Source organism: Durotheca rogersii (assembly GCF_024521655.1).
Source record: "Durotheca rogersii strain YMJ 92031201 chromosome Unknown GGS23scaffold_17, whole genome shotgun sequence".
Lineage (NCBI taxonomy): Eukaryota > Fungi > Ascomycota > Sordariomycetes > Xylariales > Xylariaceae > Durotheca > Durotheca rogersii.
Window position 1 is genome coordinate 56467 of NW_026251248.1, and position 14844 is coordinate 71310.

The following is a 14844-nucleotide window of genomic DNA, read 5'->3' on the forward strand; positions in this document are numbered from 1 at the left end:
GAGAGGGGCAACGGAACGGAGACGACAGACATGCTTGCCTCTCCCATCCGTCACGCATCTCATCCTCCGCGACGATGTCGAAAAGCGGACGGCCTCGCCCCCTACGTGGATTCGTGAGTCAAGGCTCGTTAATGTCTTCGTCTTTAACCCTTACTACCGCTAACCCCGATGATACCCCTTATACCGGACAACAAAGACGCCCCGCAGACATCCACCCCCCCCCAATACTATACGTAATAGGAGTACTACATTTCCAACTCCAACTCGCGTTTACTAAGACCCCGACCGAGCAGGTTCGAACGGGGTGCAAAGACGGGCAGGTAGACCGCCGCACCTCGCCACTGCGCTGGTTCATCCGCGGCCGTCTTCGTAACTACGCGTAGACCGTCGAGATTGAAACGGGCCAAGATGCGCACACCTACCCACGCGTGCATGCTTGCTTACTTACCCCCTTACCATTACCCTACCCGTCCTACCCAGGCCCGACGGCAGCAGTAGTAAGGATAGCGACTGCGGAACGCGAGGGGGAGGAACCAGAGCCTAAACTCCAGCCCCTGGCCGCGTCTACGGAGCGTGGAGTCGTTGCGGGGTTTCTGCGGCGTCGGGAGGGTGGCTTTACTTGTTGGTCGTTTAGCCTGCCTATACCTAGGTAAGAAACATCTGGGAAGGGCTCTGGCTTGGAAGTGCGGCGGGATCAGGCGCACATACACTCCTCCCCTTTTCTCTCCATATATCCTAGAGGGCCTGGGTACGGACAGCGCATGAAATATTGGCCTAATAACCCAGACAAACTAACATCACCTCGCCCAGACGTAAGGAAGGCATACGGTCATCCCAATCACACTCTCTGACATAGGTATACAGACGTAATATAGCCCGCTATCCCACCTGTGCACCCACGCACCTCTTTACCGAGTCGAGGACGGTCGTGGTACTGAAGAGCAACCGCCGTTCGTTCTGCAAGTTGCGCAAGGCCAAGATGAGAAGCCTCGTCTGCCACACCTTTCATATCCTTTTCCTCCTCTTCATCTTCAGCGTCGCTTCTAACGTATAGCAGTGTGATGAGAATTGGCCTGCCTGCGACCGTATACATCGGTGCTGAGAAGCGTGCGGCAGGCACTTTGGGAGGCGAAGTCCGGCGATGGTGGCGACAGCGGCAACTGCGAGGCGCTTGCCGCGCAGGCCTTACTCCAGAAGGTAGGCAGAGATGAGCAACGAATTCCCAACTGTCAGTCGGTGTCACGAGAATTTTTCAGACCGGACTGGCTGAGGCTTAGAAGGGAGGGGTTGAACTGCCCAGTTGACATGGCGCTTGACGCGCGGCGCAAATCAGGAGAACCATGCCGCCGGTCTCAAGGCCGCGACAAGTCGAGGGGGCCACTCGCAGACGTTGAACGACTTCAAGTTCTTCCTCATGTTTGGCAGCTTTTACAACATAATAAGCAGACAGACAGCATCACGCCCCTCATCCAACGAGAAGAATGGCCGGTGAAGGCGCCTACACATTACAAATCATGCCCGCTAACGGTATCACGATACGACATAGCTGCAGGTGGACGTACGGCTTGGGCGCGACAGCGTATTTGCGGAACATGACTGGCGTGCAGCCCTCACGCGGGCGATCGACGACACTAGCAGAAGCCTCCGGCCCGCGGTCCGGGCGACGTATCGGCTTTGGGTTGAGATGGCTGTGCGGCCGACGCTGACGTGATAGGGCAATGGATAGAAGCCACGATTATGGCGAGCGTCAAGGGGTCTGTACGCCGTTTATAAAGACTCAAGACATTAGCGTCGAGCTGGGTCGATTGGGCCGCCGTTGCGGATCGATCGTAAGAGACAAGCGAGACTGTAACTGCAACGGATGCTTATGTTTTATGTCGAGAGGGGGCACCTAGTCTGCAATTACGGGCGAAAGAGTAGACTCATCTATTGAACCGAAATGGATATAGTCTTAAAGACGGATACAGCCAGCGTACCATGTATTATTTTTTATTCCATGTGTAAACACCCAATCTCCCTTTCTTCGGGGAAGGATACGCTGTGGGGTGGTACTGACATTCTATCCGACGCAGGTTTGCGCGAAACGGTCGCCTAGACTGGCAGGTCGACATGGTTTGGCTGTTCGCAGCAGGGATACATTGAAGTCACCGGCGGAATCGCCTCGCTAGCACTCGGGGCTGGGTGTGACTATGCCTAGACCCTTACTGAGAACCTAGAACCTCTTGTATGAATCGGCCGAGGTCATCGGCCTCTTCAGGCACTGTACGCTCAGGTAGGGAGAGAATTGCGGCTTTTAGGACGTTGTCTCGCGAGGTCGCATCTCCCAGCAGCTTCGTGAGGGTTTCCATCTTATATGTGGAGAACGGGGTGATCCGCTGGATGCTGAGAAACGTCTCGAGGAAGTCGATGAGGTTCAGGTGCATCAGCATGTCCTCCCTGTCGACCATATGCAAAGTAGCGAAGTGCAACAGCCCGCCGTCGCCCTCGAAGCCGGCGTACCGCTGATTCAGGTCGGCAAAATCTGTCCGAGCCACGGCGCCGAAGTTGAGAGCCGCCAGCCTCGGTAAGACCCTCAGCAGGCGGCCTTGCGCGAGGGTTAGTTGCTTGGTGCTGAGGCCGCCCTCGGCATTCTGGTGCGGCCCACGGCTGTTGAGCGACAGTACGAGGCCGTATATATCGCGGTCTTGAAATATTCGCCGCCACATCAGCCCCTGCCCTGGGGGCCTTCTCACGGTAATCTCGGTCCCGTTCACGGATAGACCGTCTGGCGGTCGAGTATCGCAGTCGACGTCGAGCAGATCCCCCAAGACTCTCGATCCCTTCTCGCCGACTTCGACCTGGGGCGCGCTCAGCCACCTGGTCACGAACTCGGCCACGACATTGCTCATCATGGCCAATATAGCAGCGTCGCTCGGGGACCGCGCCGCCTTCTCAAGAATCGACATGGCCAAGATGTTGGCAGACGGCGCGGGAGAGCGCAAGGCTTGTATGAGAGATTCTTCGGGTGCTATGGATAGGATCTGGGTGAAGCCGAGGGGGGCGAGGAGCTTGATGGCTAGGCTACACAAGATGGCCGGGTCCTGCTGGTACTGCTTGAGGATATCGGTGATCTTGGGGAGTAGACGGGGAATCAGGGATGGGATGTTGGCGTCTAGGTGAGAGGTAAGCAAGCGTCTTGCCAGCGTCGCCCGGCAGTGCACACAGTCTATAGGTATATATGCCATAACCGCTCAGGGCGCACTCCGCTGGACTTACCTGTCAGCTGCAGCTCTACGTCGTCGAACAATTTGAGAGTCGGCTCCAGAGTAGGATCGGCGAGCAGCTCGTCGAGATGCTTCTCCAACTCGTCAACCCCGGTGACAGGTATCGTGTCGACGTCCATCTTGACGGCGATCCGACTCATCGGGAGGAGAGAGGGCGGTGTAGTAGTGGCAGTAGTAGTAGTGGTGGTGGTGGTGCGGTGGTGGTGCTATGAGCTCGTTCCGAGCTCGGTTCCTCGGCTGTCCGGGCCGAGGAGATCGATGCTCTTCGATCGATGAGGATTGGGGAGGTGGCGATCTGGAAAGACGGAGAGAGAGAGAGAGAGAGAAAGAGTCGGAAATAGGAGAGTAGACGAGAGTAGACGAGAGTAGAAGAGGGAGGACGAGAAGGGGGGAAGAGTATATGTACTTTTGGTTGCCTTAGAGCTACCCCCTACCTAAGCTACTGTCGAGGAGGCGGGATCGACGGACAGATGGCTTTTGGCTACGTACCGCCGTACCGACTTCCGTCCCGAGCACGATAATAGCCAGGAGGCAGGCAGAGGGGGACGCGTGGTGGATCGCGACGTCCCTATCGTAGCTGTGGTGGGGCCCGCGGGGTGCTGCTTCGCTTCACCGTTGCCACCGCGAGTGCGGGGCAGACAAGTATTTTGTGGCTGGTGCCCCGCAATCGGTACCTGCTCCGCCCTGCGTCGGCCGCTGGATGGTTCAGGTACCTTCTGGGGGTAGGTACCGGACTGTGGGGTAAGTACTTAGCCAGGTACTACCTCTAGGTAGAGGAGGCCGGGTACCTCTCTATTTTGTGCCAGGGGAGTTCCGCCGCAATTATTAGCAGCCCGTCATCCCATTCCACTTCTGACTCCTCCAACTCGCCTCCCTCTTTTTTCTCCCGCTGGACACATCCTTACCCGACGCGTGGAAGCACAGCCCGAGCTCACATCCCCGCCGACTTGTCCCACCCATCCGTCCCACCACGTTTCCACGCGACCCGCCGAGACCGATTCTCCAAATCAACATCAGCGAGGAGAGGAGGAGCAGACCGCAGCACAAGGGCCAACCTCGCACCGCCATGTCCGGGCGCGGCAGAGGCAGAGGTGGCCGCGGCGGCTTCGGCGGGGGCCGCAAGGCCGCGCCCCAGGGCATGCCCGGCGGCGACGAGCCGGGCCTCATGTTCAACGGCGAGCCGCAGGGCACGTATCCGGTACGAGCATTCCCGCGCCCCCTGCCCACCCGTGCCGTCCCACGCCCGCGCGCGCGCATCTACGCGGAACCGGGATGAGAGAGGCATCATCGCTAACGCAGCTCCGGTGCAGAAATACAAAGTCCCCGTCGCCCCGCCGCTCTCCCCCTCGGAGGATCGTGCCGTCGCGTCCTTCGTCGCCTTCCGCCGGGCCTTCCACGGCACGCCCTTCTACACCCACCGACAGCTCGCCAGCAACCCTTCCTCGTCCTCGGCCCCGTCTCACCCCGCCGCCGGCCCTTCTCTTACCGAATCTTGCGCTGCCACCGCCGCCGCGTCCGGGAGGCCAGTCCCGCCCGGGAGCGACGGCGCCTCCCGCCCCGTCCAGCGCGCCTACGGCCAGGCCCAGATCAACGCGCGCTTCAGCGTCCGCAGCCGCGCCACCCTCGACCCTTTCACCGCCGTGCCGCTGTGGAGCAACCGCTTCACCGACGAGGCGCGCGTGCTCCCCGACCTCAAGCCGACCTCCTCCTCCGCCGCCCGCCCCCGTCGCGCCAACTACATCGTCGATTTTTTCCCCGACGAGGTCCGCGCCACGCTCGAGGGCCGCGACGCCGGCGGCTTCCGGGGCGGCTTCCTAGCCGCGCGGCCATCGCCCCCGGACGGCGCGAGCTCGCGCGGCCGCCGACGTCCGCACCCCGCTAGCGGCGGCCATCGCCCCCGCCGCCTCAACGGCCACGCCTTCGACGACGAGACCGAGGAGCAGCGCAAGGCGCGCGTCGACGCCGCGCTCAAGGACGGCGATCAGGACGCCGCCCCCGGCGAAGCCGGCGCCGACGGTAACAATGTCGACGACGAGGATGAGGAGGCCCTCGGCTCCCAGGAGGACGACGACTACGCCGACGACGACGATGACTACGATGGTGACTACAACGCCGAGGCCTACTTCGACGACGGCGCCGACGACGACTTCGGCGAGGAGGAGGGCGTTGGCGAGAGCGCTATGGACTTCTGATCCCCCCCCCGACTTTCCCCTACCCCCTTCTAATACTACACTCGTCCCTGTTAGAATATTGCAGGGACGGACTGTCGCACCTGGCAAGAATAGAGAGCTATCATTTTCCTCATCAGATCCTATCTGACTTACCTAGTTAGCAAAGGCTTATTACCCTCGTATGGAATCGGCGCCCTTGATAGATATAGGTACACGGATGAATGGACAATTTAGTGAATCACAGTCTTATCCTAAGACATATCAGAAGGGTTATTGACATTTGCACACATACATACCTACGCGTTAATTCGTTGGCGATGTGTTGCCAGTGTAATTACGGTCAACCGAGCTGTCCGTGTTGATTCATACGTGCTACACCATCCTCCATGATTCTTCGACCCAAAGCTAGCAATAACACTCGCTTCCCGAGACGTCCCTCCCCCCCTTTTCACTCCATCATCATTCGCTAACATTACCGATATATGCTTTGCAAATGAAATATCGATAAACCCAACTGATACTAAGCTCAAACCCAGTGAAAACGAGGGACATGCAGAGTTTATGGGCATTTTTAACGCGCTATCAGCGAGATTCAACTATGTCAACTCATTGCACCCAAATCCAGCAAAACGAAGAAATGCAGAGAAAGAGACACGGTATAGTGCTACCCTTGGATTCCCTATTTTCCCTGGCCCGATGGTGCAAAAACACGTTCAGGACATCTCAGAATGGGAGGGGAAAGAGATGGTGGGATGAATCTAGGAGATCCATCCAGCGAAATAGACTTGTCTTCCCCCCTTCCCTTCATAATCTATCTACCTCTGTTGTCCTTTTACATTCGCCGGCCTCGGACAGGATAGCTGAGAACGATCTTGGGGTGGATGAGATAGCCCAGACCGTATCTAAAAGTAGCTACGCATGGCGTCTTGATACCCGGTACCGCCTTTGAGGTCCTGTTCAAAGTTCTGTTGGACGTTGAGGACCTCGCGAATATGTCGCATACTAAGGGGTTCTCCCTTGTTGACAGCAAGTGCTTGCGCAGTGCCTACCGTGTTCTTAATCTGGCGACCGTTGAGGTTGTGCCGTGCGAGGGTTGTGTAGTCTTCTTCATCAAACGGCATCAGATCGACCCCGGCCACTGCCCGTGCCCTCTCGATGAATATCTTGAAAATCGCCCTCTTGGCCTTAACATCCAAGTCGTCGTATCGTAATGCGATGTGGATTCGCGACTGGAAAGCGTCATCAAAAGTCTATAACGAAGGGAAGAATCGGAGTCAGCTAATTTCGTCCCAAGATCCAAGGAGGGAGAAAGGACACTAGGAAGGTCCCAAAACGTACCTGGACGCGGTTTGTCGTTAAGAACAGAATACCCTGGAAATATTCCAGCTGTCGTAGGAATATGCTAACGAGGGCGTTGCGGTGGATGTCGTGCATATTGCGTTTCTCGAGGAATACGTCTGCTTCGTCCAGAAGCAGGATAGCACCCCAAGCATGACATATGTCCAGAATCTTCTGCAACTCCGCCTCGAGGTAGCGTGAATCCGTCCCAAGATCGCCAGCAGATACCATGTAGAGAGGACATTTGAGCAGCTCGCTTATTCCCTCCGCAGTCAAGGTTTTGCCCGTACCTGGCGGTCCATGCAGGACAGCCACGAGACCTTTTCCTTTGCCCTGGATGACATCGTCGATACTCTCAGCCGGATGGTACTTGTGGGATTCTACGAGAGCCTAGAAAAGTCGATGTTAGCAGAAATACCCGAGGTTGGAATCCTTGATTTCGCTACTTGCCTTGACGATTTCCTTTGTGCTCGGCTGCAGAACCAAAGAGTCATAAGCATGCTCATTCCAAGATATCTCCTTGATTCCGGAGACCGTGAACTCGAGCCAAAGCTTTTCAGCGAAGGCGAAGCCCAGGACAACTGGAGAGGCAATCAAATATTCTTCATCTGTGAAGACCGGGGGAGCGTCGTCGTCCTTTTCATCTTCTCCAGCTTCTCCGGGTCCACCGCTCTTGGCAACCTCGTCTCCGTTCTCTTCGCCCTGGCTGGCGACCTTGTCCAGTTTTTCGTGGGCCTCGGTCTCGACAAAGTCCTTCGGGATGCGTATGCTGCGTACGTTTCCCTTCGTGTCTTTGTATACCTTAGTTACGTATTTGACCTTCCCGTCATCTCCGTCGTCGGCCTGCTCGAGATCTCCACCACCGCCTCCTTCTTCGTCCGACTCGCAACCGCAACCGCCGCCATCCTCGTCGCTAGCTTCGTCGTCACTAAGTACGTCGTGATCTTTGGGCCTAACAAGCGAAACAGGATAGTTCGGGTTGATGCGGCGATGGATGGCTGGGTCAACCATGATCCGGCCGTTAATGTTGACCTTGATCACAGCCTTCTTCTTTTTGTGATAGGCCATCCCTTGGTGGCTCTTGTAGTGCACCCCACCGAGACTGACAAATTTCTTGCCGCGATCGATGAGCTCTTTCCGTAACTGGGCCTCGTTTTTGTGATACTTCAGAGGGTAGCATCCCAAGCTAGTAATCTTGCGGGCGCCCCTAAACTCGGAAATCTCCTCGGACATGCTGCCGTATCCAAACTGTTTGCCGTCGAATTCGAAATACTACAGAGCGAGGATGTCCTGATTAGGAGCGTGACTAGGAGCTAATATACGGTGCCGAACTCACCTTGCCTTCCACGTAGTAGAATTCTCCTTTCACGATGCTGTAATGCTTCTCTGCGACTTCGACCTTGAAGATACGCGGCTCGTCGACGGAACCGTACGTTGTGGTATACGCGAGGGTGTTCGGTTTCCAGAGAGCCCATAGGAGGTCAAATGTGATGAGGCCATTCTCTAGCATAGGGTATAAGCTAGTAGGGAAATAAGCTGCCCGTACACCCGTATCGCAGGTGAGGAAACACATGTACTTACCTCTTCTTCGTCTCGGCATGATCTGTGTCAAGGTATTTGATGAGAACTCGAAGATGTCGTCGCTTCTCGTCGATCCACTTCTGAACCTTCCTACGGTCCCTGCGTGTGTCTCCCTCCGGCTCGAGATCCTTGAGGTTTTTCATGTGTTCGCGCATATCCTCGAGGTACCTAGGCATCTGGTTAGGGGCGAACCAACGGCGACGATAATGACGAAATAGGGTCGAGCGAGAGCGGAGGGGGAACCTACAGAAACAACATCTTGGGATCCAGCTTCGGAGTCTCTTCGACGAGGCTCACGCCTTTGACGTTTCCGATAACATCCTGCAGGGCTTCCCGAAGTTGTTTGCTCTTGACGTCAACTATCGTGGTCTTGTACTTGCCCTCCCAATCGAAAGTCCTCCTCACGTGAAAGAGATACTCGTCGTACTGGGAATTGCTTGGGTCCTCGGCCGTATCCTGAAGCTTGTAGTTGTGGATCTGTGAATCCCAGACCTGGTCCACACGCTTGAACTCGAGACGTCGCGTAACCGTCTTAGCACCACGGCCGTTTTTCGTTCTGGCCGGCTTGGCGCCGTTTCCTGCACTGCGATTCCATAGCACATCATCACCTGAAGGGAAACGTCTTCCGCGTCCTGGCGGACCCTTGTAACCTCCGAGAGCCTTAGCCATGGTTAGTAACGGGTCGACCCCCATATTATATTGTCCAGTCAGGCCCGGGTTGCCCAAAGCAGCCGACTGAAGATGTCCGGCGCCACCCAAGGTACCCGGGTTCAGACCGGGATGGAGGCCTGCTCCGCCATTCCCTAAACCGAAAGATGCCATTTGGCGCTGCAGGTTCTGCACCTGGAGACGCATATGTGAAAGCTCTTCCTGCATAGACGCGTTGCTGTTGGAGCCCTTCTTATCATGATGGTCTGAGTCGTCGGCCTCGTCGATGTCACTAGTGTCGTCATCAGAAGCCTGAACTTGGACCTTTAGCTGCTTCGAAGATGTTTTCGATGCCTTGGCTGATTTGCTCTTCGACTTCCGGCTATCCTGACGCTTTTTTTGAGGCCGCTTCTTCTTTAACTTCTCTTCGACACTAGAACTGGACTCCGACTTGCTCGACTCGTCCGAGGATGAGCTGTCAACATCACTATCGCTGGCACTGGAGCTCCCACTAGTCGCAGCCGGTGCCTTCTTGGACTTGCCCTTTTTTGACTTTTTGTCCTTGTCAGCCTTCCTATCGGCTTTCTTATCCGTTCTCGCCTCCTTATCCTTCTTTACCGACTCCAGGGGTACTGTTGATGGTCCCTCCTCAGTCGGGCGTGTCTTTGCACTGTTTTCGTTGGAAATACCACCCTCGCGGCGGTCAGTCGGAGGGGTGGTTTTTGCGTCTTGCGACTCCATTTTCAGGTCGATTTTTGACGCCATATCAGCCCGAAAGTTCTAAGGAGGCCACTGCCGGGCACCTAGGAAAATGAGGTTGAAGGAAGTATGTTGGGGTGGAGGGTTCAAATGAAGAATAAATAGACGGGAAAGCAGTGGTGGAGGGATTGGTGTTAAAACACCGAGGCCAAAGTCAAATGGCAATAGGCGAGGGGCTCACGTGTCCCTGTGCAATACGGACACAGGGAATCAGGTAATCAACTCTCGTGTATGCTTCAGGCCAGTCTAGTTCAACATTACTTTGTAAGCAAAACGGAACGATTATGGATAGAATAGTGGCGGATGAGCGAAAAACGAAAGGGAAGCAAGGAAGCTGAGGGATAGGCAGTTGTGTAATTTAAGCGGTGACAGATGTCGAATCCTCTTTGGACCACCTCGCCTATAGCATCGAGACCGGTGCGGTTGCCACGCGTTACACAACAATACGGGTCTCGTCGTTCACGAAAAGACGCTGGCATACTAGAAGAGGCGAATACCATGAGGAAAAATGCCTGGCGGGTTGCTTACCGGGTGGTGCTTGCGGTTGTTTTCGCATCAAAACTCGAAGTGCAAAATATGCTATAACTGCTAGCGGCTGTTAGTTGGAGATACAGTCGGTAATGGTCGACACTGGTCGGTGACGGTCGGATAAAATAGAATAGAAAAAGAAGAGATCGCGGAGGCGGGATGGCTCCGTAGACGAGGCTTAGCACAAGAAGGAGAACATGCCGAACCGTGCCCGTCTTCTGTCAGGGAGGAAGAGCAACCTAGAGCAGTACCCATACAAGGGCGGATGGCAGGAACTGCAAGGCTCTCTTAAGACCACCGAGGCGGGAAAGGCGGGAGGTCAATATGCTCTGGATGCCTAGCGACAACGGCTTGCCTAGGAGGCCGACACGGGTTCAGGCCTGTGGCTATGGCAGCTTGGGGGGGAGGGTGGGAGAAGGTGTGCGATATGGAGGGAGGGAGAAAGGGCAGACAGACCGATCGAGCAGACGTAGGTAGGTAGGTACCTAGGTAGGAGGATCACCAGGGGCTAGAGGGATTTTTTATAGCTGGCTGACGGTGATGCACTGTTGTAGGCAGTGGGTGGTGCCGTGCCGCAGAACGGAACGATGACGAGGACGCGAGGACGCGAGGCACTTGGGGGAGAGGATAGGAAGAAGAAGAGGAGGGAGGGGAGGTGGTCGAGAGAGAGAGAGAGAGGGAAAGGCGAGAGAGAAGAGGTGTCGACGGACGAGCAGGCTCAGAAGAGGGAGAGAGAGAGAGGGCAGAGAGATTATATGTGCGTAGGAGGGTGAATGCCGGCTGGAGGGACAGCGCAGATAATGATGTTACGGGGAGAGCGGGCAGGGCAGCCCTACACAAACGGCGGCGGCGACAGTCTGCCTTGCCAAATCGATCCAAGCCTGCCCGGTTAGGTAGGAAGCGACTTCCTCTTCCACACGAGGCAGGGACCGATGGGCTGGGAAGTCGCAAACCGACACGTGCCTGCCTGGCTGTGCCGGCGCAGGCAGATTCAAACAAAGGGAAAGCACCTCCGGCAGTCTCAGAATTGGCTAGATGCTGGATGTTGGATGCGAGATGACGGGCGGCGAGGGCAGGCAGCCCAGGCACGTAACGCGCCGAGATAGGTTCGACACGACAGTCGCAGCATGGTAACCCAGGCCGCCAGCGATGCCAAGCGAGCCCACTTCACCGATGCTGTGAGTTATACTCTGCCTACCTATGCATTTCCCTCCAGAGAAAGTTGCTATATATATATATATATACATACATAATATAGGTAACTATGCCTACCTACGTTATATGTGTGAGCGTGCTGTAAGATACCTAGGTATCTATAGGTACCTGACAACCCGCACGGATCGGGTACCTAGCTAGGTACCTATGTTACCTAGATAAATGTTGGGTACCTAGCCTAACCTAGGTAGGTAAGAGCCTAGGTACCTCCTACTATTAGGTACCTAGGTAGGTGCTCATACTCATACGCCCGCGTAGGCTGGTTGGGATTATTAGGAGGTAGGTCGGTACCTAGCGCAAGAGACTGATGCGTCCGCAAGTTTAGGGCCTGCGGTTGTGCTACCTCTTGGCCGGGGCGCACAAGATATGTACCTAGTTACCTCCCTATGCTAGGACAGGTACCTAACTGCAAGCACCCCCAGGCTGTAATCACACGGGTATCCAAGTACCTAGATACCTACCTCCTTTGGCTAGGTACTTGGGCACTCCTCGCTCCAGGTAACTTCCGGCTCCCACCGCAGCCCAGCTGATGTAGCGTCGAACCCGCGATGCACCGGACAGAAATGTATCTAGCCCGTGTAAGTAAGAACATAGGCAGCTCTCCAACCAAGTCAGCAAGCGGCGGACTTGGGAGCGGGTAGGTCCAGGAATTAATCAGGCAGGGAGGTAGGTTGGTAGAGGCAAGCAGGCAAGGCAAGCAGGCAAGCAGGCAGACGAACAGGCAATTAGGCGCTTATGTGCTGATATGGGAGCATGCTCTGCGTTGGGAGAGGGCACCAGCGCCACCCTCCTACGCCGCCGCTTCATTAGAAACTGCGCGATGCCCTCAGGTGCTGCCGGTATCTCCTCGACCGGGGCCCGCTGCTTCGATCGATTGGTCCCGTTTACTTGGTGACTCAAGAGGCTTAACCGGGGGCTAGCGGTCGTCGGGGATTGTCCTTGTTGTCCCACCAGGCTCCAATCGCCCGTCTACCCTTACTAATGCGTGCAATAACAACATCCAATCAGTTCCTATAGTCCCGTGTTCTCTCTATACCCTGCCCGCCATTGCGAGGAGGGAGGGCACAGCATATAGCTACTACCTACAAGAACAAGACACAGACTATGCGTTGATTTCCTCCGGAGCATTCGCTGTGCGCTGTTCCTATTCTCGCCAGGGCGTGAACCCGCCTATGGGGACGCAGGTGAAGTGCGTGCGGCGGATGCAAGAACAAATCAAGGTTCCATCGGCTCTAACCACCCACATCCAGGATTCCAGCCTCTGGTGCCGGAGGTATCCATACGCACACATGCATGTCTGGACGCCCGTATGTATGTGCATACGCATGATGGCGATGTATGAGGTATCAAGCGTCGCTATGTACGAGGTAAGGTAGGTAGGGTTGTCCGAGTTCACACACACCTCCCTCTTCCCACAACCCACCACGAACATACCTACCTATATATATGAGTATATATACGTGTATATACCTATGGCTATCAACACCCGAACACGGGTAGGTTGGTTGGGTTAGGTATGTTTTCGTATGACAGGTATTAATACGCCTAATATATGATATGTCGGCCAGTGCCCGTGCAGATCCAAATCGAGTTGTCTGGACTCCCGCCGCCAACCCCGCTAGCCGACCTGCCCGTCCTCGCTCTCTACCCACGTCGTCTCCGAGGGATCCTTTCCCAACACGGAGCGATAAGTAGCATGTTCCATCCTGTCCCTATTGCCCTCTCGCTACCCTACTTAGCTGAGAGGCGACCTTTGCATCTGCATATGCGGCTAGGGTGCAGCACACGGGTATCTATGCATCTACGTGCTTTACAACGCACACCTTGCCGTCTCCGCTATAACCGTCGTGTGTAGCACAGCGCCCGAGCCAAGCGTCGGCCGAATCACCAGTCGCAGGCCTGGTTGCGTGGTCGTCCTCCATGCCTCTCGACGGCCCCATTTGGACCACCCGCCCTGTTCTGTCGGTCGCTGACATCGTCCGCCGCTCGATGCTATCGTGCGCCTACATCCAGCCACGATCCCCGATCCAATAGTCAGCCCTCTCTCGCGCCTACCGCACTGCCACCTGACCAGATTCGAAAAGCGGGCGGCGCCAATGAGGGCCATGTCTTGCCAGGCTCACCCTGCGAAGTTGGCGCTGTCGATTTGCTTTACTCCCGCCCTCCTTCCCCAGAACGGCGGGCAAGAAGGAAGAAAGAAAAAAAACGAAGCTGCGGTACCCAACAGGTCTAATGCCAGACCGCATCAACACAGAAACCAGTCCGTCTATAGGTAAGCCTGTACGGGTCTCGTGGATTGGGCACTGCTATATGATTTGGTATTATGCGGCGGAGGCCATTCGATCAGCGGGTGATCCGGCACACCATTTGCTCGACTTCTATGCAATGCAGGGAAATGTTATGTTGTGTTGTGTTGTGCTGCGCCCCCGATAGCCTACGAGAGAGCGAGAGAGTCACGATGGCTTTTGTTGGTTGTGCGGTGATGCCGACCACTGTGCCGCGTGCCCCCCCTTCCCCGGGCGGAATGCGCGGGTACCTACAAGGCAACCAATTTCATCCCTGCCTGCATCTCGAAAAGATAGGTTGCCGGAGTCGAGGCTGAAGGCAATGCTGCTGCCGTGGCGAGAGCGAGATCCGACTGGCCACGAGAGATTACGCGGGCGTGCTGTAATGATTCTACCATCTTCACTTCCTCACGAAGCTCATCTTGCGGGGTACGTGGGTGTATCGCGATTGAATAGGCTCCGGGATGAGATGCCGCTGTTACGCCCGATGCCTCGTTCGCAGAAACTGACCTCGTCCCCTCGCCCTCTCGCGCCCCGAGCGAATGACGGCGCCGGAGAGGCGCCTTCTGCGTGGTGGAAGAAATTGTCCCTCGCGGTCCCACGTATCGCCATCTATCAGCAATGCCACGGGGTATAATATATGCGACGCACCGGCGGCGAAGGACCTTGGTCGTTCGTCTACATGGTTATCTGCAACGCTGCATCGCCATTCTCATCCAATCAATCGGGTATCCCTATGAAGCCTCGCGTTTAATAAACTGACCCAAGTCGGTGGAAACCTACACATGCCAAGCGCTCGCCCTTTGCGGGAACATGTCACCATGATTGCGACATGTTTGCAACCCCCCAGATTGCCGGAAAGCCACCCTTGAGAGCGCACACGTAGTTGGCCTGAGGGATTTTCCCGCACTGAGAGAATAGACAAACCGCATCATTCCTTGTTGGACCGGGAGTTTGCAGGGGGCAGGCAGAGACGGAGAGAGAGGGGAGAAAGGGGGGGTTTGTCGGTCAGCGTAGACGAACGCACAGCACCCGGCGCAGCCCATTTCCCGTTGG

General features: G+C 56.1%; 4 protein-coding genes across 4 annotated transcripts; 2 read left to right on the forward strand and 2 right to left on the reverse strand.

Moving 5' to 3' along the window:
- Positions 1–979: 979 nt before the first annotated feature.
- GGS23DRAFT_598278 (uncharacterized protein) lies at positions 980–1492 on the forward strand (the record flags this gene model as incomplete). Its single annotated transcript, XM_051518746.1, has 3 exons — positions 980–1048; positions 1117–1197; positions 1334–1492. The coding sequence occupies 3 exons, from the start codon at positions 980–982 to the stop codon at positions 1490–1492; spliced, it is 309 nt and encodes a 102-aa protein (XP_051370207.1).
- Positions 1493–2201: 709 nt separating this feature from the next.
- On the reverse strand, positions 2202–3382 carry GGS23DRAFT_606102 (uncharacterized protein; the record flags this gene model as incomplete). Its single annotated transcript, XM_051519864.1, has 2 exons — positions 2202–3151; positions 3256–3382. The coding sequence occupies 2 exons, from the start codon at positions 3380–3382 to the stop codon at positions 2202–2204; spliced, it is 1077 nt and encodes a 358-aa protein (XP_051370208.1).
- Positions 3383–4077: 695 nt separating this feature from the next.
- Positions 4078–5686, forward strand: GGS23DRAFT_136754 (uncharacterized protein). Its single transcript, XM_051511223.1, has 2 exons — positions 4078–4461; positions 4574–5686. Exons 1-2 carry the CDS (start codon positions 4330–4332, stop codon positions 5453–5455), a joined length of 1014 nt encoding a protein of 337 aa, XP_051370209.1. The 5' UTR covers positions 4078–4329; the 3' UTR covers positions 5456–5686.
- A 1-nt stretch (position 5687) lies between these two features.
- On the reverse strand, positions 5688–9766 carry GGS23DRAFT_611485 (uncharacterized protein; the record flags this gene model as incomplete). Its single annotated transcript, XM_051520414.1, has 6 exons — positions 5688–6684; positions 6773–7162; positions 7229–8044; positions 8109–8292; positions 8354–8521; positions 8601–9766. 6 exons carry the CDS (start codon positions 9764–9766, stop codon positions 6337–6339), a joined length of 3072 nt encoding a protein of 1023 aa, XP_051370210.1. The 3' UTR covers positions 5688–6336.
- Between the last annotated feature and the right edge of the window lie 5078 nt (positions 9767–14844).